This window comes from Candoia aspera, chromosome 4 (genome assembly GCF_035149785.1).
Source record: "Candoia aspera isolate rCanAsp1 chromosome 4, rCanAsp1.hap2, whole genome shotgun sequence".
Classification (NCBI taxonomy): domain Eukaryota; kingdom Metazoa; phylum Chordata; class Lepidosauria; order Squamata; family Boidae; genus Candoia; species Candoia aspera.
In genome coordinates, this window is record NC_086156.1 from 75,683,959 (window position 1) to 75,709,423 (window position 25,465).

General features: G+C 42.6%; 1 protein-coding gene across 3 annotated transcripts in view; it reads right to left on the reverse strand.

Annotated features, from left to right (window-relative positions):
- Positions 1-2,310: 2,310 nt before the first annotated feature.
- Positions 2,311-25,465, reverse strand: part of CACNB1 (calcium voltage-gated channel auxiliary subunit beta 1) — a 55,119-nt gene continuing 31,964 nt past the window's right edge. The window contains exons 4-14 of one of the 3 annotated variants that reach the window (XM_063300636.1): positions 22,611-22,733; positions 21,650-21,786; positions 18,553-18,629; positions 17,696-17,856; positions 14,131-14,211; positions 12,392-12,450; positions 11,804-11,913; positions 9,621-9,772; positions 7,768-7,863; positions 6,719-6,904; positions 2,311-4,323 (exon numbers count right to left, since the gene is read on the reverse strand). In XM_063300636.1, the coding sequence (XP_063156706.1) occupies positions 3,793-4,323; positions 6,719-6,904; positions 7,768-7,863; positions 9,621-9,772; positions 11,804-11,913; positions 12,392-12,450; positions 14,131-14,211; positions 17,696-17,856; positions 18,553-18,629; positions 21,650-21,786; positions 22,611-22,733 (1,713 nt within the window). In that variant the 3' untranslated portion in view covers positions 2,311-3,792. Of the gene's footprint in view, positions 4,324-5,577; positions 6,905-7,767; positions 7,864-9,620; positions 9,773-11,803; positions 11,914-12,391; positions 12,451-14,130; positions 14,212-15,774; positions 15,795-17,695; positions 17,857-18,552; positions 18,630-21,649; positions 21,787-22,610; positions 22,734-25,465 lie in introns of those variants that run through there. The other 2 variants (XM_063300637.1, XM_063300638.1) reach the window with 2 other exon arrangements.

A 25,465-nucleotide genomic window follows, 5' to 3' on the forward strand; every position in this document is an offset into this window, starting at 1 on the left:
GGTTTCTAGCTACATTGATGTTTCCACATTCCACATGCAAGGTTTTTGCAGGATTTTTTTTTACACAACTGCATGCAAGCAGCATGTCAGTATTCTCTATTCCTCTCTTTAATATTTATGATTTAGGGATATGGTATTTTTCATTGTTCCTCACTGAACACAAGAAAAGTTTCAGAGAGATAGCATTTTAGAAAATAGTTTTATTCCCATGATAATGATGGGTTTGGATTATTGGAGCACTGAAGAACCAGTTGTATAATGATGAGGCAAAGACTTAATAAAATTTATATTCTATTGACAATAACCTTTCTCTTTTGCTCCCCACTCAAATTCAACAATAAAGCAACCCAAAGAGGAGAATAAAACCAAGAGGTGCAAATAGGTCAGGAATGAAGATGACCAGGCTTAATTATTTGAAAGTTCAACAGCATATTCTTAAAAATATCTCCACCACCACCCCCTTTTTTCCCCAGAAACTCCTGTTAAAAGTCTTTTGGTGAAATTGTTCATTAGAAATTTGGCCAAGTAATTTTATCCCAAGGAACACTAGAATAAATAATATAATATACACTCTTTTAAAATAATCTTATAATTTGACATATTCTTCTTGCTCAGATCCCATTTGTAATCTTTTTGTCTGTTGCAAAGAAACCAACTCAGTTAAACAGTTAACAGCTCATTGGTAGAGAGTTTATGAATCTGCGACTTTTTATCTCCACTGAAGCTCCAAGTAGCAGAAAAGAGAAATGTTAAATCCATCACAGAACAAACTTGAACATGTAGGTAGACTAATAGATCTTCTATTGTCTTTCACACTGACAGCTCTGTAGGCATGGTAATAAGGGAAAAAACTAAAGCTAATCTGGATCTACAGAACTCAAAATAGTCTATTCCTATCTCCATTGTCATAAAATCCAATCAGACATCAAGAAGTCCAGGACTGCTGAAGTTCCTGGAGCAAAAAATTTAAAGCAATATTTGGAGCAATGGTGTCTGATAGAAAGGATATCCATTAAAGTGCTGTGGGTGTGCAAAGCTCTGGAATAAGGGGCAGCAGCTTAAAATAAGGAATCAAAGATACCAGTAAACCAAAGTTTCCAAGGTAGGGTGGGGAAGAATTACACAACTGGACCAAATCAATAGCAAAGTTCTGGGAGGGATTATCTGTTTTCTTTTCCTTTTTTTGATTGAGTCCCTACAGCAAAAAGGACCAGAAAGATATCAAGTCAATCATTCTGCCATCAACCACCAGGTCAAAACCTATCAGGATCAGCCACCCCCAATCATCGCAAGATGTCATAAATCCAAAAATTGTGCCTCATTTCCCCAACCTGTATTTCTGGTTAATAGTTATTCCTCTATCTTGCAGCAGTGTTCTTTCATTTCAATTCCTTGTACTTTCTTGGTGGATTAATAGGTAGGCTGGATTTATATGCCACAATGACCTCCCTTTTTCCTGCCAGTTGAATATGCCAAGATCTTACCAGCTTCATCAAAGAAAGGGTTGTATTCAATGCCAGTCTTTCTCAACTTGGAGACTTCCAGCTGTGTTGAGCTATGACTCCTTGAATCCTTAACCTTTGGTACCACATTGAGGAGGGTTGCCCAAATCTAAGAGTCTGATTTCAAGCCATTTTTCACTTTTTGTCCCTCCAACTGCAACCAAGTTTCCAGAATCTTCCTTTGTTGAATATTTTTACAATCACTACTGTAATGGAGCCTGGGGCATTTGATTCATAAACAAGGGCTGGGCAGCCTTTGGAAATGATGCACAAGTGCTTCAGTGCTCACAGAAGCATGAGCGCAGCAGTTCTCCACTGTACATTAAAGTAACCCCCTTTTTCCAGGTTTCCATGCAAGTCTTAATGAATCTACTCATTAAAATTAACATGACTCTTAAAGCAGTGGCACCTTTTTTCTAAGCTCGCATAAAAGCCTGAAATATCTATACATGAGGGAAGGGAAACTCCTGAGGTCTCTGTGTTATTTAGAAATAACAAGTGTTGCTTACAGTTCCATGCAACAATAACAAATCTTAGTAAAGAACAATCCTTTTAAGTGTAAGTACAGAATCTAGCTGATCTGAAGAAAAGTTAAGCACAGTTCAATAAAACTTCCTAGAAGGCAACAGTAATAAACTACCTCCATGTTGTTGCCAAGTAAACCACATGGATGTATCCATGAAGTCACAGTCCTTACCTGTTAAAATCTTTAGAAAGGAAGATCCTGGGGTCTAGAGGCAGGAAGCAGATTTGGACCCAAGAATTACTTCCTTAAAAAATTGGTCTGGGTAAGAGGGAGTCTACCAGGAGCAAGCAGCTACAAATTTCCCTCTGTGGACCGTAGAGTGATAACATGCTCTAGGTTGGTGGTCATCCCTGGTCCTAGAGATCCAGCAGGTCTCTGGGCCTGCACAGGAAGAATCAGTAGTGGCAGATGTAGGACTCCAGCCTGCTGCCCCAATACCTCTTATTTCTGTTTTCTGTCCTGGAGGCCATGTGTTTGTTGCTTTTCCTGCAATTCATCTGGCACATTATCAGAAGAAGAGAAAGACAGGCTAGCTTCCCAAGTTCACCTAGGAAAAGAAATCCACAGGAACAAAGAAGCGACAGTGGGATGGGCCAACCCTCAAGCTTTCCACTGTGAGAGAAGGCACCTCCTGCAGCAAAGGCAAAGGAGACTAGCTGGCATTGCCTCCCTGTGGGTTCAGGGGGTGGGAGAGCCGCCCTGCCCTTTATCTGCCCAATGCCCCAGGCCAAGTTATCACACATGCTGGAAAGAGGTTTCCAAAGTCAGTACTAAAAGCAAGACAGCAAATTACAGGGATGTCAAAGCCTTTCTCTCTGCCAGGCATGGCACACACCACACATACATGCATGCACTCTGTATGATCAGAATCTATCCAGCACGCGAAATACATCCAGAACGGTCCTGAGCAGAGGCACTGGAGGGCTGAAGCGTTTAAGGCAGCCTTCCCCAACATGACACCTTCCAGATGTGCTGGCTGGGAATTATGCAGGTTGTCATCCAACAGGCCTGGAGGCTGTCAGAATGGGGAAGGCTGATTTAAGGTGATTTGTGTTGTAATTCTTTTGTAGGCACTGGAAAAGATCTGGCAATGAACAAATCCTGGGAGAAAAATTGAGAGTTGCTTTTCTCCCTTCCCCCACAGTGGCTGGGCTGGCGCAGCACCATAAGATAGCAAAGGAAGAGATCTATGACAGCTTAAATCGAAAGAGGAAAGGAGGTCATCTTCCTCCAGGAGCTGTTTGGCTTTGGCTGTGGTCAGGCAAGAAGGACTTAAGAAGGGCCAGTCTATGGTCAGCGGTCCACCCTAGCCATTCCCCAAGCATTTGGGGTAACCCTAGGCACCAGCGGAGACCAATCCTCTCCCTCTCCATGGCCTCAAGGGATGCTCTCCCCACCTTCCCAGCCCTGAAGTAGAAAGAAGAATTTAAGGTCGATGTGATTCTTCATGATCTTGTGGGAAGGCCCAGGCAGTGCTGCTGGCAGGGTGAGGATGCTCAGAGAAGTTGTTGGCACAAATGGCAAAGGGGGGATGGAGGGAGTCCCCAGACAAGAACGGGGAGGAGGGGCATTGACTCACAGGCCTGGCCAACGATGGCGCGGCTTTGGGGGTACAAACACTACAGCCATCAAGCTCCACCTGTGGGGCTGAAGGCCAATCTTTTAGGGGCAGTCTCTGCCCTCAGTGGCCATCAGCTGCCACCCCCAAAGGTCTGAATGGGAAGAATCTTCTCCCTAGGTGGATAAAAACCTGCCCTTGGGGCCTTAACGGATATAAGCATCACGCCCCCAGTCCTCCACATTGTTATGGTTACGACCTAGAGCTTCCTCTTCCTCTTCCTCCTCCTCCTCTTCCTCCTCCTCCTGGCAGTAGCGTTCCCGCCCTTTGCCCCGCCCGCGCAGAGGCCGGTTGCGGTTTTGTCGGTCAGGCTCTTCGGCCTCTCGGGAGCCTTGGCACTGTGGGGGGCGGTGGCTGTGGCCCGGGAAGTAATGACTACGCTCCAGTTCTACAGCCTCCCAGATGACCTCGCGGCGGCTCAGGCGAGGAGGCTCCGGCTCCTCGTAAGGGTCAGTCTCAATGTCCATGCAGGAATCCGCTGGATCGGTGTAAGCAGAATCGTGACTGCCCGGCATCTCTGAATCAAAGGTGTCCTGTCGGGAAAGGCCTCGGGCAGCCAAGTGAGAGGGAGGCGGCACTGAACGGATCTGGCCATGCCCCACCGGCTGCCCTGCGTAGCTGTGGAGGCTGGGATGCTCTGGGTCATGAGGCTCCTCCCCATGCACCAAGTAGGGTCCCTGATTGAAAGAGGGAGGCACCGCACACCATGCAAATGAACAGGAGAGAAAGATAAGATGAGTGTTAGTACAGCCACCACACAGCAGCAGCAGCAATATCCCCAGACTGGTTAGAATGAGGCATTCTTGAACTCTGGTCTTGTGAATCACCCTAGGTTTAAGAAAACTATCAGCCTCTTTTCCCTCCCTCTCCCCTGGCCAAGACGCCCATTTTTCTGAGCAGCATTTCCTCTTCTTTGTCCCCAGCAGGTGAACAAGAAAAGCCCCATGCATCTTAATGCCAAAGTAACTTTGAAAGAAATAAAGAAGATGCACAAGTGAGGGACTGAGAAATGGGCAGGGGGTGGGAGAAAGATTTGGAACAATGGTGCAGTTTAAACTCCAGACTTAATGGTCAAAAGTGTATTTTTAGGCAATAACGCGTATTACTTGACTTACTTCAACAGGAAACAAACCATTCCATGCTGTATTTTGGCTCTCCAAATTAGGATCTAGAATTTTGACCCCAAATCCTGCCCTGTATGGCATCACCAATTTGGAAAGAGAAATAGCTTCAGAGAGGGATATTAGCTCTGGCATATTGTCAGAAATTGCTGTTTGGATGTAGTTTTGGATGTGAGGCAGAACCAATGTATGAACTAGAATAGGACTGAGAATTTTCTGGCCCTCCAATTGGATTTTTCTCACAAGTTGAATACCACTCCTTCTTCCTAATTTGGCTGCATTTCATTCCTCATGACAGACAGACAGACATGCATATGCACACATGTAGTTATTTATGGGAGAAATGAGACTTTTCCATTGCTTCTATAACATTAGAAAGGCTCAACACCCAGTTTGAGAATCTGCTAGATATCACCACACATAGTTAAAGACGAGACTGAAATGCATACTGCTCTGCTGGATTATCTGGATTCTGGTCAAGTTCTGACACAATGCCATTTGAATTGAAAATTAGTACCATCATTGCGCCTCATCATGCAAGGCCATAAAAAAGCAAAGGAGGCCAATTGGGCAGAGGATCAGCTTAAGTATGATAGCATCATACTTAGGAGCATCATAAATATGTTTACCACTTCAGAGCCTGCACTTTTCTAAAACAAAAACATGTGGGTTTTTCCACCATACACCCAAACATCAATTTGAAACAAGGAAAATTCAGTTCCTGAATGAATGGATCACCTTCACCCCTGAAAAAGTAGACTGTTATAATGTGCAAATTCACATTTTCAATTTAAGAAAGAAACCTTGATGAGCCTCATGCTGGAGTTTAGTTTACTATGTCTGGCTATCAATCTGTGAACTAGCTTAGGGTCACAATGGAAGTGAATTGGCAAAGATGAGAGTCCTAGTTGAAGTAAAAAGCTAAGGCATTGAATAATGTGATCTGGAGGGTGCTGATTCTGATAGTTTGGATATTGAGTTGTGTACTGATTGTTTGGAAGCTTGAATAGGACATTGTTTTGATGAGCTGCAACAATGATTAGGTTGTTTGGCAGCACATTATTTGGAAAGGCAGTAGTGATGGAGTCACACATCCTTTCCAGATTTTTCTGGATAATCTAAATCCACTGAAGTTTTCCCCAACCTGGTGCCTTCTAGATGTGCTGAAGGTCAACTCACTGAATTCTCAGCCAGCATGCTGTTGAGTTGAAGCTGACACATCTGAGAAGCACCAGATTGGGGAAAGCTGGCCTTTTGAGTACAGCCCTTGTCTACATTCCTATACTCTGTGTAGGAACAGAACAGGAAAATAGCATGGCAGAAGGTGGGAATGGTAGTGCACCCAGATAAAAAATGGTTACTGTGGGTACCTTTGTGGCATAGTAACCCAGCTTTTGCATTAATGTACACACATTTGCAGAAAACTTGGTCAATTCCTGCATGGCTTGGCAAGAAAGTGAAGGAAAATTAATGCTTTTATGGCTTCTGTGATACTATTTTACCCATGATTAAAATAAACCACAATATCTTCCCTAAACTCCGGACCCACCATTCTTAGCTCAGTGTCCCAGGAAGACCAGGCAGGGGAAGATGGAGACACACAGGAAACATGACAAGGCCATCCTTTCAACAAAATCAGTGTAAGTTTTGAAAAGGAGGAGGGGTCTTTAGAAGAGAGATTCATCAGAGAAGTGTAAGGCAGAATGCGGAAGGAGAAGAGACAGAGAGCAATCACCTTCATTGAACAGCAGCACCAACAGTCCTTTGTGGGCAAGAGAGAGCCTTGTTGGTGGGTCTCCCTTATTTCTTCTTTCTGGAACAACATCCCAGTTTTTCCAGAAAGCTACAATTCATGTTCCTCAACCCGGATAGCTCCACTCAGCCCCTGGTCCAGGCTGCCCCTCCCGCCCCAGAACCCCAGGTTGCGCTTGAGGGAGGTCAGCACTTGTACCTGGAGGTTGGAGACTGGGGCAGGGCTCGCAGCCAGGGCAGCGGTTGCCATGGTGCGGGTCAGCAATGGATTGGGTGGATTGCTGCTAGGGGGATGTGTGGCCTTCCAATAGGCTTCCAGGTATTCAGCCAGATGTTCACAAGCATCTTCCAGTTGGTTTTCATCCAGGATGATGTCAAACATTTCCTGCAGAGAAATAGGAGGAAGAGTGGGAGTAACTTGGTCCAATGAAGTAGAAAGAGAGAAAGAAAGAAATATATTAAAAAAGGATGGAGTATCAGGAACAGCAATAAGGACATGGGGAAGCTAGACAGGTCTTATGGAGAGAAGCCAGCAGGCTGGAATTATTACTACATAGCAGTAGGTTTTTAGAAACACGATCTTCTCTAATTTCCAGAGGTAAATGCTGGGAGGTAGCAGCAAAGAGTTGAAGGGGAGAGCTACATGAGCAATGTGGTCTTTCCGTACCACCTAAGCTTGCCTGCATCCTTCAGATACAATGAAGGATGCTGTCCCATTATTGTACTGAAAAACTATTCTGCTGCAAATGCAGTGGACTTTGGGAGAAAGGGGGTAATATACCTTGCTGTTTTCCATAAGTGGTAACATGTTTTTGGTCAGCCCTTCCTCCCTATGAGCATACTGGCCAGGTGTACTAGGAATTGTAATCTATCATTTCTGGAGGGCACCGACAGAAAAACCTAGGCTATGCATGATACAGAGCACAGAAGAGCATACTATCTGCCCTACTGGGCTTACTTTGTAAGCATGGGCAAAGATACTATTTTCAGAGAGGCATCTGGCATGCCTGAGGTGGATGGTGCAAACAAAGGACCAAGGAGTTAGCTAAGCAATGGAGTATTGCAGCATAGGCTGAAATGTGAAGTTTGGCACCACAAACAGAAGAAGGGCAGGGCAAACTGGTGGTAGGAAGTGGGCCGAATGCCCCATTTCCATGGTGTAACTGGGATTAGGAACCTGGAAGGAAGGGAGAGAATAGATTAAGGAGTCCTGGCCATTAGGATGCTGCACCCAGTGTGAGGACTTACTGGGGGACATTGTGCCAATTTGTCCGAAGCCACCATCTGAACATTCAAGTGCTTGGCCTGGGATTTGCCCCTAGATTTCACCAACCGTTGCAGCACCTGTTGGGGAAAGAATGGGAGAAAGATTTGTTAGGGACCAAAAGGAGAATGGAGACAGGATCAGAACAAACCAACTATTCAAAGAGAGGAGGATACTTCCAAGGAACTTTTGCTCTCATCCTTCTTCTGGAGAAACCCCTGTCCAAATGTATGAATACTTACTGACAGGGAAGAGGTATTCCTCTGAACACAGAGTCTTTGTTCATCAGAGCCACAGGAAGAAGGCTATATTTCATATTGTGGAGATGAGGTAGGGATTTAGAGTGGAGAGAATTGCAGTGATAATAGAACAATGTTTTGCCTTCTGAATCCTGTATTCATTCTTAGCATCTTGTGTAAAAATGATCGTATCTCTGCCTGAGATCTTAAATAACTCCTTTGAGCAGAGGAGTTTCTGAGCTAGATGGGCAAGTGATCTAATTTGTCACAAGTTATTTCCTTAAGTGCAGTTGCTTGGAAAAGAGAAACAAGAAGCCACAGATAAATTCGTATGAGCTATGTGATGTCTTTACATTTGATAGAACATAATTCCACTTATGTATGATCATATGCAACTTTAAGCATGTTATGCTCAAAATAAGAACAAGTTTTTGAAAAGAGAAAACAAGAAACACAAATAGCTGGGGGTGAAAACTGGAACACCCATTGGTCTTCATTGCCTTCAGGGATCAGGACCTGCTCTTTCTTCCATCTCTTCCATAGCAGAGTTGTTTATTCTCTTCCCATGATCAAGATTACACCCATGCCTCACTCATAGTGTTCTTAGTATTTTCCCATCACAAAAGTATGATTACAGCTATAAACAATTAAACAGAACAACATTTGCAAATTATCCACATTTTACATTTCTCCTATTAGTGGTTTCTGATTTCAGGTTTAGACCATAGAGGCATTTATTATGGTCTGTGGGAGTGGAAACCAGTAGTAAAACGTGAATGTATATATTTCTTAAATAAATAAACTCACTAAGGAAGCAACCCCAGCACTACCAGAGTCATGAAGTCACTTCCAAAAATGACCAGCCATTTAGCCACAGGCCAAAGTAGGCAGCTTATGCAATTTTACTGGATTTTTTAAAAAAACATTGTTCTAGTTTTGGTGGTAACAGATAGTTTTAATAATATAAATGAAACAACAAGGAAAAATATAAATAATGAAAAGTAAGAAAATAAGGGTATAAAGTATCTTGTAAATTGCTGATCAACTCTCAGGAATATTGTATTTTTATTTTCAAGGCTGTTTAACATCTTCCCCTTTAAGAACAGAACTTTTGCAGGAAGAAATGAACAAAAGAAGTGCTGTAATTCAGTAGAGGCAGCACGGGATTTTCATGCAAAAGGTCACAAATTCAATCGCTGACACCAAAAGGGCTGGGAAAGAACCCTTCCTGAAATCCTGGAGAACAGGTGGCAGCCAATGAAAATAGTACTAGGTTAGGTGCACCTCTGGTTCGGTTCAATAATTTCTGCCTTCTATGTGACCTACGCATTCTCATCTGTAGTTTAGCACTAGCCAGTTTCTGAAAGATATTAACAATTTGTATCAAAAAATATTCATATATCTCCATATGCATTCCTTCTGAGATAATACATTCCTATATGCTGTTCTCACCTGCACATGCCCACTGAAGTACCATAACAATTTTGTCATTTATCCTGGCACCAAATTCCTCTTTGGTTCCCCACTCTTCTTTCCCAAACCAGGTGGGAGGTAGTTTGTTAGTAGAATCAGGTGGAAGGAAAAGGGAATTTGCTCACCTTTGGGGAAGATATCTTGATGTAGACAATAATAGGTGCTAACGAGGTCTTGGAGAGTTGAGCTGGGTGATTGATGGTGTCTGCATCCAAGGCAACCAGTTGTAGCGTTCGGGCCAATTCAAAGATGCGCTCTATCTCGCTCTGCACTTCAGCTGCCAAGGCAGAGAGCAAGCAGCAAAGAAGGAGACATGGTCAGCACTGCCATGGGAAAAAAAATAGCAGCAAGATTCACACTGCCCTGTGATAGTCCCAGAAGAGCCTTTCTCAACATGGTTTCCTTCTGAAGGACTGGACATTCCAGTTGGAGAATTCTGAGAAATAACGTCAGCTGATCAGGAAGACATCAGATTTGGGAATGTTTTCCCTACTGTAGTATTTGTTCAATGAGTGAAATATAACCAGTTATAATTGTCCCTTAACTGACTATTTTCACCTGGATCTTTAGGTATTACAGCTATAACTCCCCTCACTGTGGGTCTATTTTGTAGGACAAACATTAATTCTTTTTGTTTCTGAATGAGCAGCAGTCAGAGACTTGGCTTAAAGCCATCCCTCAAATGATGAAAAGTGAAGTGGCTGCCAGCCACAAGAAGCGAGTCTGAAGTATAAATAAGGCTAAGTTCTGATCCACGCGACCTGATCCAGCAGGATGTCTTCAAGGGCATGAATGGGAAGTGTCCAGTCCTTCCCCATCACTTCTAGGAGAATTTTTTAATGGACTGTGTGCCATGTTAGGGCAGTAATGTGGGAAATACACCATTTAGAAGTGCTATTCATAGTCCATAGCGATCTCCTTGTTTTAAACATTTCTACTTGCGCTTATTTTTTCTTATATTTCTTCAACTGAAGATGCAAACATGCTGTGTCCTGAGTATGGTGGTCTCCCCCAATATGGCCATAGTCCAAATGTGTGGAACTCCCAGAACTGCCCAGGTCGCAGGGCCATTACTGAGAATTCTGGGAGTTGGTCTACAAACCTGCAGGACACCCACGTTGGAAATGGCAGATATAGGAAATGTCCAACAAATAAATAAATAGATACATAAATAAATCTAAATATAGAATCTGTAACCTTTTACAACCAAGTGATTTCTCTAACAGTGTTAGAGCATTAAGTCTACTTAAAGACATCTTCCACTGAATTTAATCTTATCCCAAGTAAATATGCATAGGGCTGCAACCAAAAACATTAAGCATTGTTGCTGTCCTTAAGATGGCCATGAATTAAAAATAAGTAACAACATTCTTTTCTGGATTTACTTTGGCTCATTAAGAGCTTAGGAAGTGAAGGAAAGTGAAAAATGAGACTGCTGTGGCTCTGCATTTTTCACTTTTCCAGATACAATTAAAAATCCAAAAAAAAATGCTTATTAAACATTTTGGCAAGACTGAAGCATATATATTTGTTCTTGTTTTGAACACACTCCATCCCATTCTCTTAAACATATTTCCCATGCTGAACTTAAGTGTGTTAAATTGGCACTTGGAAGGGACACTGGAGAGCTTGTGAAGTTAAAGGTTACATACCCAAGACATCTGTATCAGGAGCACAGAAAGGAAGAGGATGCGCAGACACAAGGGAAGGAAAATTGTGGGAAGGGGGGGAAAAAGAGAAGAGTGAGTCGAAGTCATTGGGAAGCAACAAAAGATGCCTACAAGTCTGATGAAGTCACAACATGGAGAGGGACTGAAAATAGAGAAGGCTGCTGACAAACCCAACTGCCTTCTCCTTTTTCAATGGTTTGTTGAGAAGGAACATCCTTTCTTCCTCATGCACAGAAGTGCAAATGATTTAAAATCCACCCCGTAATACTTCTGAAACCATTGTCCATGGTCTGCATATTTTAGGGTGTCCCCACTTCCATCCCTGGATACAGACAAATTCATGTTGTTGTAGAGACCATCCGAATGCCCTGCTCAAGGATTGTGTCAATGGGGTTCTGCCAGGGAGAGGGAAAAAAGAGACAACACTACAAAAAATCAAGAAGCATCCAGGAAAAGATGTTCTCAGCTGATACAGATCAGAGTTAGACAAGGCTTAAATAGCCACCATGCAAAATGTTAGTGTCATGTGTCCATGCCTTCTCCTCCCACCCACTATTCCTAGAGAAAAATTGCTGGGAAAAAAAATTAGAAGAAAGGAAAGAATTGAACTTTTCTGCAGGATCTCAGCACAGCCTTACCCAGACTGGAACGGGTACTGGAGCGCTCAATGATGGTGTGTTTGCTAGGGTTGTTGAGGACTGAGCGCTTGGCCAGAGAGATATCAGCCGTCACACGTGTGATGGATATTCTGTGGAAGATGCAGAGGAATGGATAGTGAGGGAGCCAAGTTCATTCGCCAGGCATCCCCACCAGATCACTAGGACACTTAGGAGTCTTTGTGGAGTCACAACCAGGGAAGGGAATCTAAAGATTTGCTAACAGAAGCTTAATAATTTCAATCCCACTTAAAATAAAACTGGTTTCTCCTAATGAATTAGGAAAGGAGTTTTTAACAAACCATAAACAAATCTAGCTGCCCCTCAATTTTTATTTCAAAAAGAAATGTCTAATCTTCATGTCCTGAAAGAAAGAGGGGAAGGAATGTTTTGTGCTCAGTGGGATGCAGGAAAACTTGTAGAAATTCTGGAAGGCAGAAACTCTGTACCAACCCTCCCACACCCGATGACCTCTACTCGGGTTTTATCCCAAAGTCACCTAGACATGGCCATTAAGATTTCCAGGTTTCCCCCAAGACCTCTCTTTTCCCCCAAGCCTCCTGCTCATACCTGCCATCAAATCGGCGTTTCAAGAAATCAAACAAGGCTTTTTGCATCATGTCTGTCACCTGGGAAGATAAAGCAGGAAGGGGAGAAGAGGTATGCAGAAGTCAGAATTCAGAAGTTTGCATATGTGCAGAGTAAGAGACGGGTGCAAATGTTGATGCCAGCACTTGATAAAAGTTTGTCCAGCATGCTTTGGGTGTAAAGCTCTCAGATATGTTGCAGTTTAATTGCCAACTGATACAATCCTGACTAGGTCTCCTTTTTGAGTCAGTAACTAGGTTCATATGACACAGTAAGGCATAATTTGCATAACCATGGTTGGCTAGTCCAGTCAGCTGCATTCATATGACAACTGAGCCATAGTGCTGCCCAGAGTTATTCTGGGTGGGCAGTTTACGAATGTGATAGAAATAGATAGATACATAGATAGATAGATAGATAGATAGATAGATAGATAATTTTATTTTCTATCCTGCCTTTATTATTTTTATAAATAAGGCAGTGAACATACCTAATACTCCCTTCCTCCTCCTATTTTCCCCACAACAACAACCCTGTGAGGTCAGTTGAGGTGAGAGAGAGTGACTGGCCCACGGTCACCCAGCCGGCTTTCATGCCTAAGGCAGGACTAGAACTCTCGGTCTCCTGGTTTCTAGCCCAGCACCTTAACCACTAAAACAGACTGGCTCTATTTCTATCTATCTGTTATAGATAGATAGATGGTTTAAAAAGCACTATAGCTGGCTTCATACAAAATATTAGTTTAAAATCAAAACCAAAATGCCTTTGCAATGGTTTGACTTTCTTTTCTGTCCAAGAAAGAGGGAGAGAGATTTGTTAGTCTAAATAAAGATATTACAGATTAGCTTTCTGCTTTTTTAATGGTTATGAGAATTCTCCTTAGCATTTGTGTGGGAAAAGAGAGCGTAAAACACTGAACATGAATTTAGATTGATAGGGTACAGACCAGGAAAGTCAACTACGTTAGAAAGGAAATGAGCATGTCTGGGCAAACAATGTGATGGGAACATGCTTGAGTAAATCCCTAACCTGCTCTAAATATTTGACTGACACCTATGAAAGGTCTTTCATCTTCCTCTCTGCCTGGTAACAACAAAAGGGAGATCTCACAGCTATTCAATACTGCTCCATTTCCCAAACGTTTCTACTGGAAAATAGCGTGGAGAGCCAAAGGAAGGATGGAAAAAATGCTTTACAGGAACCTGGGTCAAAATGGGAGCAGAGTTGAGATGAGCTGCACTAAAATGACACATCAGCTCTCACTCAGATGTATGGAAGGCAGTTGGATTGGAGTGATGACTTCTTTCGGGGCTGAGATTGCACTCAGCATTTGATGTCCCACAGGAAACCACAATTCAAAAAAATGAGCAAGAATTGGATTAGGAAATGGGTGAAGCTGGAGCAAATGTTACATTTGATTTCACTTCATTTAAAGACTATGTAATAATTCCCCAGCTCTGTTATAAATTAAAAATTGCAATTAAACTTTTGGAGGTGCTCTGTGGGCTGCACCAAGGCTTTTGAGGTGCTGTTCAAGGGTTTCAGGTGATGCATCTCAAATCTGAATGACGGATTGGCAGATGAGGAATATGTACAGACCTCTGATGGCTCTCTGGAAATGTTTCCAGTTTCCCTGTAAAGTAATCCAATTCCTCCACATTAATTTTTTCCTCCACATCACCATTAATCTCTCTTTCCACCCCACATGTTCAATGCCTCACCTCATATCCTTTCAAGGACGGGCCCACAAGAATGATTGGCCGCATAGAAGGAACTACATCATATGGTGGCACATGCTCTGCCTGAGGGCAAAGGAAAAAGAACAAAACATTAGGTTTGCTCCTGATCACTTTTATTTTGCTAGCATCAAAACCCACTTCGGTGAAAACTGCTTCCAGATTTTCACAATCTTAACCCCTATTTTGGGGGGATCTACAGGGCTTGGCACTCTCTACTCTGTTTAACATCTATGTGAAGCCACTGAGTGGAGTAATTTGTTGACAAGGTATGAGGTATCATCAGTATGCTGATGATACATAGCTTTATATCTTCACCCCTGGCCAACCAAATGATGCCATGAAGGTTCTGTCTTGGTGTCTGGAGGCAGTGGGCATCTAGATGAGAAAGAACAGGTTTCAACTCAACCCTACCCAGGCTGAGTGGCTCTGGGTTCAATGGCCACCAGGTTCTGGGGATTTTCCATTGCTTGTCCTGGATGGAAACAAAACAGAACCAATGCGCAATCTGGGATCTTCCTGGACTGGCAGCTCCTGTACAAAGAACAGGTGGCAGGCATGAACAGGAGGGCTTTGGACAGCTTGATGTTGTATACTAATTGCATTTGTTCCCGAACTGAGAGGTTAATGTCTTAGTCACCTCTCGAATGGACCATTGCAATGCGCTTTACATTGAAGAGCATCTGGAAGCTTCAGGCAGTTATGAGTGCTCTCAAACCTGTGCATACTACACCTCTGATCTGCAAGCTGCATTGGTTGCTGGTATACTTTCAGGTTCCATTCAAGGTGCTGCTAATTAGCTATAAAGCCCTTCATGGCAGGGGCCAGGTTATTTGAGGGACTGCCTCTCTCTGATTGTGTCTACCTGTTCCATCAGATCCAGCAAGAGAGGTGTGCCACTGGTCCTGCCTATTAAAGAGTGCCATCTGACAGGACCCAGAAATAGAGCCTTTTTAATCATGGTGCCCATTCTTTGGAACATTATCCCCTAAGAGATTAGATTAGCCCTGACCTTGAGGCCTTTCACATGGTTATGTTGATGGGTTTTTCTGGTTTTATCTCAGCTGCTGATTATGTATTTATTGTTGTGGTATTTATTTATTATTTTGGATTTTCACCATTGTTAGCCACCCAGAGTCATCATGATAATATGGGTGGCCATACAAATTAGAATAAATAAATAAACACCTCCATTCTTCTTAAGGAGGCAATATATTCATGCTATGGGCATAGGGCTAGGGGTGGGGAGGAAGTAAGGAAATCACAGAAGAGAAGCAAGAAAGAGTGGTTGGCTGAGAGACCATTCTGGGACCCAGTGCTTCAGGTCTGTCTCTGACACTTGGATGGGGGGAAATTCAAAATTAAAGTAATGCAAGATATTTAGGGGTTGTAGTCAAGTTTTGTTGTGGCAGTGAACTCATTAAGGCAGCCTTTCCCAAAATTTCATAGCTAAGGATTACAGGAACTGAAGTCCTGGAAGCGGCCAGCTTGGGGAAGGCGGCCTTAAAGAAATAGAGACCAAAATGGGGAAAGACCTGAGCTTCAAGACTTTAGATTCATGGAGATTCTCTGGTGGGAAAAATTCCTGGGAAACCATCACCTAGTATGATATTTTATAAGCTTACTTACCGATTTTTGCTTCTGCTTGGCTATATCCAGTGATCGCCATTAATGGTTGGGATGGGGATAAGGATACATGGGAATGGGAGAAGGGACAGGCAAGAGAAAAAACAAACAGGGCATGCATGTTACTGACAGCTCACACTTGCAGAAGCACAGGTAGGCACAGGAAGGAAAGGGAGAAGAATACTAGTGCTGAGGACAGCTAGATACTGGCTGTCTTTCAGTGTGGGCAAATTAATCCTCACACTCAGAAATGGTGTGGGGAACAACCCTCCACCAAATGTCTGGTTTGATCTCTTTTCTCCTTATTCTTCTGGTCAGCCTTGATTTGCTCATGGTAATCCCACAAGTACTCTAAAGGGGAACAGAGTCATTTTGCTGCTTAAGGCAAAGAACAAAATGGTGTCCCTCCCTCCAGGTACAGAACCCACATAAACTAGCAGTTAAACATTAGCACTGGCCATGGGGTAGGATCCTCCATCATCTGTAAGGCCAGCTGGCTGATATGGGGGCAGAGGTCCAGGATAAGCTATGTAGCACACACAACTCGGTCTTCCAAGCGAGAAATTGCCCAGGAAGTGTTGTATTTCCCACCAGCTTTTGCCAGCTTAACACAAAGGTCATTCTGCCTAATGAAATGTCCCTCTTGCTTAATCTGAGCCCAGTTGCATGTTACTGAGGCATCTCTATGGAGTATTGCCTCCTTCCTTTGCCCCTGCCGTATGTTCTCTTCAGCGGCAAAATTATAAGGAAGCAAACTCTTAACCTACCAGACATTCCATCCTGAAACTTTTCTCCAATTATCTACACCTCCATCTGAAACCCTGGAGAAAGGCAGCTAGTAGAAACAGAGTTAAGCACCCCCTTTCCTCTTCTCCATAGCAAACTACCGTGGGGCTATTAACATGATATGTAATTTGGTCCTGCAATACTTCCTATTCTGTACCTTGAATTGGTTTAACAACAAGGCTCCAGGTTCTTCTCAGCCACCTTTCTCAGGAAGGGTCTGAATGGGCACATTTCATATTCAGAGGTACTCTTGGGTACATTCAGCACTAGGAATGTTCTCTTTATCTGGAGAGGAAAAGCTATTGGAGCATCCCATATTCATGCTTATTATGGAATGATTGCAACCAACAGGATGCTTTAATCCCATGTCTGTGTCACAGGAAATTGCAGAATTATTTCACCCATTTGGAATTAGAACATTCTGCTGCTAGAATTTTCCTTGGATGAGGAAATGGAGAATAGGAATGTTCCATTCCTATACTCAACACAGGGAAGGCCCGTCATCTTAGGGAAGAATGAATGGGACATGTTACTTGCACAATGGAGAAAATGGTTAGAATCTTTAATTTTCAAGGATTTATACAGGGGGGAAGAAATGGGAAAATGATTGGATGACTGAAATATGCCTTTCTTATCCTTCCTATTGGAGAACCCATTCAATCATTTTATTCTCATGATATGTAAGGCAGGGAGGAACAGGGGAAAGGACACACAATCTGTTGGGCCCATCTTACAATATGGTCCACACAGGAGTATGAACTAGCTGCCAATACAACTTTTAGCTCATACATGTGAAAAATATGTGTGATCACTGGAACATACCTCTCTTATAACTTACATATTCCCATGTTACAAATGCTACAAACAGAACCTCTGTTTTTTGCTGTCCAAGAGATTGTGCAACTAATATGCCAATTACTGTTTGAAGGCCATCACCATATTCATTCCCGTAACTTATGCTCTAGATTCATTGCTGCCAGTGGATGATCAGTGACAACTGAAGCTCCCAGACATGCTTTTTGATCACCTCTAGCCTAGTCACACAAGCGCTTGATCTTGACAAAAACAGCCTATACACACAGGCAGGCATCTTATCAGGACATAGCAAGCAGGTGCAAGTAAAGAGGGGCACCATTACCTTCTTAAAGAAGGGGATGCGCTTGGTGGTGGAGGGAGGTGTGGTGACACTGCTAACACTAGTTTTAGGGGTGCGCTGGCTCTCGTCGGCTCCTGCCTCCTCCTCCTCCTCTAAATCAAGGGCATCTGGGTCATAAGCTAAATTAGTCAGGTCCAAAGTACCTGGGACAAGGATGAGGTGAAAAGGTATAAAAGGGGGAGGGGGAAAAACAAGGCACCAAAGAACAATAACCAAAATGAGAAAGTATGAATTGAAAATAGCAAGAAGTAAAATAAATGAAAAGGAATAATCAAAAAGGAAAAATAAAGTAAAATAAAATCATCTGAAGAATGCAAGAGAGAAAAAATGGAGTAGAAATTCCAGTTTCCACTGTATGTTGTCACCTGGCAGTGGCCTAAGGGACAGGCTGGCTGGCTCTGCTCATGAGCAATGGATTACAGTGATGGAGTCCTGAAGAGGCAGGGGGACCTATACCATTTCAGACTATGGATAGGCAAATGCAATTTTTTGTTATTTGCAAATGCAATTATTTTATTATTACTAAGGGAAAAAAGAACAGAACACCTGGCATCCTAGAAAATGGGCTGGGCAAGAGTATCTTTGAAGTGCATGTTATTGACCAGCATAAAGGCTTTTTTGGGGAAGGGGAAAGATAAATGTGGGGAATATTCAAATATAGCATTCCCATGGCATCTCATTTTGCTGAATGCCTATCTCCATCCAGAAAGAGTTGAGTCATGTCTTCCTGATGCTTCAAACTTTTCTCATTCTCAGTAAGGAGAAATGCAGGACTTTTCACCTAGAATGAAAGTAGAAAAATTGTGACAGCCACTCTTTCTGGGTATGAGATACCTTACCACTAGCAGGGGGTGTGGGTCTCCGGGGACCGGTCACCACATCTCCTAGGCTGGAAGTGGAGTTGTCTCCTGATTTACTGCAAAAGCAAAAAAAAAAAAAAAAAGCCATTGAAATAAGGTGGGGAAAGGAGATTGTGGAGAAATCAGCTGTGGCATAGGAGAACCACCATACGATCCAAGCTTGACAACTTTTCTCAGTAAAAAAATTAACTTCTTTATTCAACTAGATGTTCTGATCCTTGGACATACTTTGCTGCAGGGGACTCAGACCAACATTCTTTAATTACCTATTTATGTCATTTTGTAAGCTCCCCTTGGGTAACTGCCACTTGCAGCAAAAGTTCTTCTAGTTCCTTTCTTTATAGTATATTTTGGAGTCAGGTGGGTTTCTACATCTAATAAATAATAATATTTTAATGAAATTTCAGGCATATCTTGAGTATAGATACAAAACATTTGGTAACCATATTCAACTGCCAAAAATGTTGCTCCATTAATAACTGAAGTTTGCAGATTGCTAAAAATTCTTCATTCGAAAAAGGACTTACAGAAAAACAGCTCCAGTGATTAAAAGATTAGGAGCTATGAGAATTAAATTGGTTTAATTGATTAAGTGATGTAAGCTGCTTTTATGCACATTGTAAGGCAGAGATGATCTTCTGTATGTATGTAAGAGAGAGGCAGATCATGTGAAGGATTCTGCAGTCCCTCTGATGACATGTTTTGGTGTTGCTGGATGTTTTTACTGTTTTTACTTTTGTTGTGAGCCACCCAAGCTTATGACACATACGATGGGCAGCCATCTAAGTCAACTGAATGAATGAATGCATGTCCAAGGGATTTTAAGATCCACAAGTTACAGTGAAGCTTAATGATCCTTGAGATTAATGAGATGCATGGCAATTTTATTTCAGTTTCATTTTAGATGCAGTTTCCTGAAACACTTGAGGGTAGAAGGAAACATGAAACTGACACCCAACTATGTCCTCTAAAGCAGTGATTGACAACCTTTGCAGGCACCAGGTGCTTCTGTACAATTTTGCATAATAACATGGATAACTAAATAATTTTTCAAACATGAGATTTCAGCAGGCTCAGCTCCAAGATCTTGTTTAATCTCATTTGAGAATGACAAAATCTCGCAAGAACATTAAATTTAATGAGATTTACCACTCTAAAGAGATAACTGGTTATCAGTGGTACCTAGAAGGGAGGAGATAAAAAACAGGCAAGAAAGCAGTTACAGCAGCATGGCCTGTTTGGCCCTTTGGGTACCTGCACTGATGTTGCCTGCATGTAAAAAAACGGGTGGGCTCGACTGCACTGCCCTATGCTTGCCTCTTTTGATCCCTCCTTGGAAATGCCACTGTTGATTATATTGATTTTTCAAAAAATCCTTATTTTTGGAATTTTGCAGCTGCTATTCAGGGAAGTTCCAAGCCCTATATTTTTGACCTAGTTTTAAGGTTATGCAAACCCTTTCTTCCTTAAAATTGTATAAGTTGATGTAGATTTCTAAATGTGAGTTAAAGAAATTTATTTTTGTTTAAACCAAAAATTTTCCTCAATCACTGCCCTCAAAATATGCTGGATCAGTATTTCCAACATCCTGTGCCATCACAGCACTAGGTCATGGAAGGCCACATTAAGGAAAAGCAAGTTGCTAGCTCTCTTGTTGACGGAGAATGTTGGTTGTCCACCTGGTGGCAGGTGCTGAATAGGACTCCCCAATGGCCAGAACAGAGGCAGTGCAGCCTCTTTCCTCTCCTTCAGCTAGTCTTCCTCTCCACTGTATCCTCCATTTCAGTTTTGTTAAAATTGATTATTCAGGAATACTTACATCATTTGTGCAATGATATAATTATGCAAATGATATAAATTGACACAAATGACATGTGATAACTTGCATCATATGAATAATTTCATATTTATAGGATAGGGTTGCTGTTGTGGGAAGATGGGTCGTGCTGTGCTTAGATGTGATTGCGTATAAGAAAATACTATACTACATTCATGAATAATGGACATTTTCACCTCCATTTAGTTCATTAAAAAGTTTCATAGTAGCCTGAATTTCCAGGAACAGTAAAATAAGCCAAATTCTTCAAATACTGTATAATACATGTCAACTAAAGGCACTTTTCATGTTCCACTATTTCTATACATCTGCCCAACCAATCCTAGATCCAGTCTCCATATATAGCAGTGTTTTTCAAACTTGGCAACTTTAAGATACAGTATGTGGACTTGAACTTCTGTACTGGCTGGGGAATTCTGGAAGTTCAAGTCCATATATCTTAAAGTTGTCAAGTTTGACAAACACTGATACATAGTATGTGTCTGATTGTTCCCCTGTGGCATCTCTAGTACTTTGCCCCCCAAAACCTTTGTCAGGGAACTTGAAATCAGCCTTGTCTACAGATGGAAAAACTAAACGTTCAGGTGGCTAATTCTCATCTGCAAGGGCAAACAGTATGATAAACTATCTAAGGTTATCTCAGCCCTATCTCATTTTTATTTTTCTAACCCCAACTCTGAACTCACATGTGTGTACTTGAAGAATAATTCTTAAATCTGCTGTTATAATTATAAAAATCACCCCTGTATTAAGTCAGGCCAAGTGTCCTTCCAGTCTAGTGCTCTGCCCACCATGATTGGAAGCAGCTAATAGAACAACTAGAAAAACACAAGGAACATTCCCCACCTTCAAAAACTTATTCCATCTTGTAATTCTGAACTGTAGTCCAACACTACTAAAAGGCATCAAGGTTGAGAAAGTTTCTAAAGTTTCTCAGGTGCAGGAGTTCCCTTGGCCTTTAACTCAGGGGTGGGGAACCTGAAGCCCTTCAGGTGTTCTTGGATTCCACCTAATGTCAGCTTCAACTGACATAAGCCAGGGTGACAGATGATTGTAGGGGTAATTCTCAAACAGTGAAAGGCAAGAGGTCTCCCTTGTTTGATCTGATGAAAAATGCCAAGGACTTTAGCCTTTCTACAAGCAAAACAGGTTCTCAGGGAACCACAGCAATCAACTATCAGAGCACTAAGTGGCAGAGTAGTTCCTCCTTCTCCTCCAGCCAATCTCATCCTATCCCACCTGGAGCTGAGCCGATATTGTCTCATCTTTTGCTCCTGTTGCATCCTCATGTTCTCCAGCTTGACAGGGCTTGGGATGAAGCCCACCTCACAACCTTCTTTGACCAGGCGTCCAATCCACCAATCATTGTTGTATTTCTGAAGCAGAGAAGACAGAATCAAATATACAAAGCACATAAAATGAATGAGGAGTAAAAGAGAGAGGACAGCCATTCTTGGTTGCTCTTCCACTGGTAAATTTGTTTGTTTGTTTTCTGTCCCGCCTTTATTATATCAATGCTTCTCATGTTTTCATATCATGAGTCCCACCAAACACTGGGTCTCCCCCTAGATAAAAATCAAAAGTCTACTTTTCCCAAGAAGGATATAATGTGTGTGTGTGTGTGTGTATTTGATATATGTTGTACATGTTTACAGCACTCTCTTACTGTATTGATCAGGTATCATAAGTTTTAAGAACACAAAAGATGCATTAATTCTATTAATTATACTGACAACTATAAAATGACAGCTAATGGGGCTGAAGCAGCATTTCCCAGTATGGGAGCAATTTTACCTAAGCCCAGATGAAAAAATATTTTCAAATGATGAAAATTATCCGATGGGAGGGAGCAGGAAAGAGAGATCGGTCATGTTTAATTTGCTCCTAAGTCAACCCCCCCCCCGAGTTTTCTTCGGTCCCACATGCAGGAAGAGGCTCGGCCAAGTTACTCCTTCCCCTTGCCTTAGCATGCTGTATTGGCTCTGCTGACGGCTCTGCTTCACTTCTCCACTCCCCTTTCCTGTTTCCTGATTTAAGGTTGGGAGTCATGCCCCACCTAGATTATTTCTACGTAAGACCAGTGGTAGAAGTTCCATTGGCTAAGAAACACTGTTCCGTACATTTCAAAACCACTGGGATTGGGGCAAGCCCTCACATTTCCCCATCAGATGGTTTCCACTCCCTCATCTGCACTTCTTACCTCTTTGATATGAAGGAAGTCTTTGGGTTCAAAGGAAATAGACATGCCTTGGACTGGCACATCATCACTGGGAGAAGGATTATAGCCCACATTTGTCCTCACAGCAAATGCTACTGGCTTGGTCTATAAAGCAACAAACAAAAAAACTTTGATGCGGGAGCAGAGATGACACAACTGCGGCCTAGAGCAACCAGAAATCACTTTCTAGCATGGAAAAGAAAGTTGCATAATAACCTCTCCGTTTTTTTAAAAAAAGAAAAGAACAGAACACAAAATCACTTCTATATCCATGTAGGGGGAAAGAGGCACAATGGGTGAGTTATTTCCTAGTTTTTATAGCAGCAAAGATAAGTTTTGCTATTGCTTACATAAACTGACATCCCTGAGCTCAGAGGACTGAGTGACTGAAATAGATTTCCTGAGATCAAAAAGCGCCATTTCAGTACTCCTTGTAACACAGAAGCAGAACACCTACAATCCTCAGACTAACTTCACACAGCCCTCAATCTTGCATCTACAGTATGTCAGTGTTTTCAACTTTAAGATGTGTGGACTTCAACTCCCAGAATTCCCCATCCTGCATGCTGCCTGGGGAATTCTGGGAGTTGAAGTCCACACATCTTAAAGCTGCCAAAGTTGAGAAACACTACTCTATGTTCCATCTTCTCAATCTAAGCTCACTGCAAGAGATCAGCTCTAATCTGTGGTGAAAGATACCTGTCCTTTCCCCAAAGTCTGCCACATGGGAAAGAAAGAAGAGGGTATGAGAGAGAACGGCTGTCCCCACTCATTTGTGGTCTCACCCCTTGTCTGCTTCAGCCATACTCACTGTGCATCCCTCCAGCAGATTACCTTTGACAAAAAGTGGCTCTTGTCTGATCAGTGTTACCAACCATCCCACCCTTCCTCATGACATGCAAAAGTAGCCTAAGTTACTAAAATCAGTAAAATATACATAACAACAACAACTGAGGGGACCAAAAAATAGACAAAGTGATAGAAAACGAAGAAGCTAAAGTGCCCCGGGGCTTTAGAATTGAGACAGACAAGCACTTGCCACACAACTCCCCAGGCTTAACAATTGTTGATAAGAAAGACAAAGAAGTCTGGGAAGTGGACATTGCAATACCGGGAGACAGCAGAAGAGAAGAGAAAGAACTGGAGAAAATCACAAAATATAAAGAACTGCAAATGGAAGTAGAAGGACTGTGGCAGAAGAAAGCAAAAGTAGCCCTAATAGTAATAGGTGCCTTGGGTGCAATCCCAAAACATCTGGAGCACCACTTGAACACCATCGGCATTGACAAAATCACCACCAGTCAATTGCAAAAGGCAGCTTTACTTGGAACAGCTTATGTCCTTCAACAATACCTTTAACACCATCAAACAACTTCTGCCTATCCTAGGTCCTGGGGAAGGACTCGATAGGTGGATAGAAATGCCAAAGCCAGTGTAAATATCTGACTGACTGTGCTCAATAAGCTACACTGGAATGGCCATGGAAGAGGACTTTTGAGGAACCTTCTCAAGTTCCTTGCAGTTGTTTTGATTGTGAGATATATTTCCAGACCTGTTTTTTTCCTCTTCTTTGCTATTTGGTGAATTTTGGTAACGTATTATTTTATCAGCATTGCTAATCATTTTGAGTCATGACAAGTAAGATGGTATATAAATACTGTTATACATTTTAAAACGTAATTGTTTTGCATCTGCGTTTTTCACGTTAATTAGTCTGATGTTGTATAAAAATGAAAAATAATTCTTGTGCTCTGCTCATCCCAGAGGCCAATTAGCAAAAGAAACAGGTAAGAAAGTACACCACCATTCCGCGTACAAAGCACACCTGATGCCAAGAGTTATCAGACCCCTATCAGGCCCCACAGATAATCTGAAACTGTTGTCAACACACAGCTACAAAACCTGCTGAGAAAAGCAAAGGATGAAACTTGCTGGCCTGAAGCCCAGAGCAGAAAGCTGGGGATGTTCTGGGTGCCAACCACTCCTACTTACTTCTACCTCCTGGATCATCCTGGCAGCAAGAAGGCTGGGCCAGATCCCAGTTGCCTAAATGCTTCCAGACATCCTAATTGCAAGAAGGCTGCAACAGGGTCCGCCAAGAGCTGAAACAGGGAGACTGAGAGGCTTCATTAGCTAATTGCATCTGTCAAAATCATGAGGTTGCAGCCAAAGGGGAGCCTCTTTTTCAGTTAGAAAGGTGATGGTTTACAATAAGGTCACAAATACCTGCTGTCATGACCAGGACCCTAAAAGAAATCTGCTGGAAAGGCCTGCCACAAGGTTGGGGAGCTGTATAGGAAAGTACCCTTTGCACTGATACCATTTGGGCATCTCTCTTTTCTGTAACATTTTAAATGACTGGATCCCAACCATCAGCTCCCCCAAATGGTAAGGCCATGCCTACTTTGAGTCAGCTTGACTCTGGTTGACTACATGGCCATCTCTATGCAGTTCTCTCGGCAACTGTGTGGAACCTCACCTACTTCCAGGATGTTTGTTTGAATACCCAGGCTAGTTTAGGTAAAGGTAAAGGTTTCCCTTGACGTAAAGTCCAGTCGTGTCCGACTCTAGGGGGCGGTGCTCATCTCCGTTTCTAAGCCATTAGAGCCGGCGTTGTCCATAGACCCGTCTGTGGTCATGTGGCCGGCATGACGACACGGAACGCCGTTACCTTCCCGCCGAAGTGGTACCTATTGATCTACTCACATTTGCATGTTTTCGAACTGCTAGGTGAGCAGGAGCTGGGACTAGCAACAGGAGCTCACCCCGTCGCGCGGATTCGAACCGCCGACCTTCCGATCGGCAAGCTCAGCAGCGCAGCGGTTTAACCCGCAGCG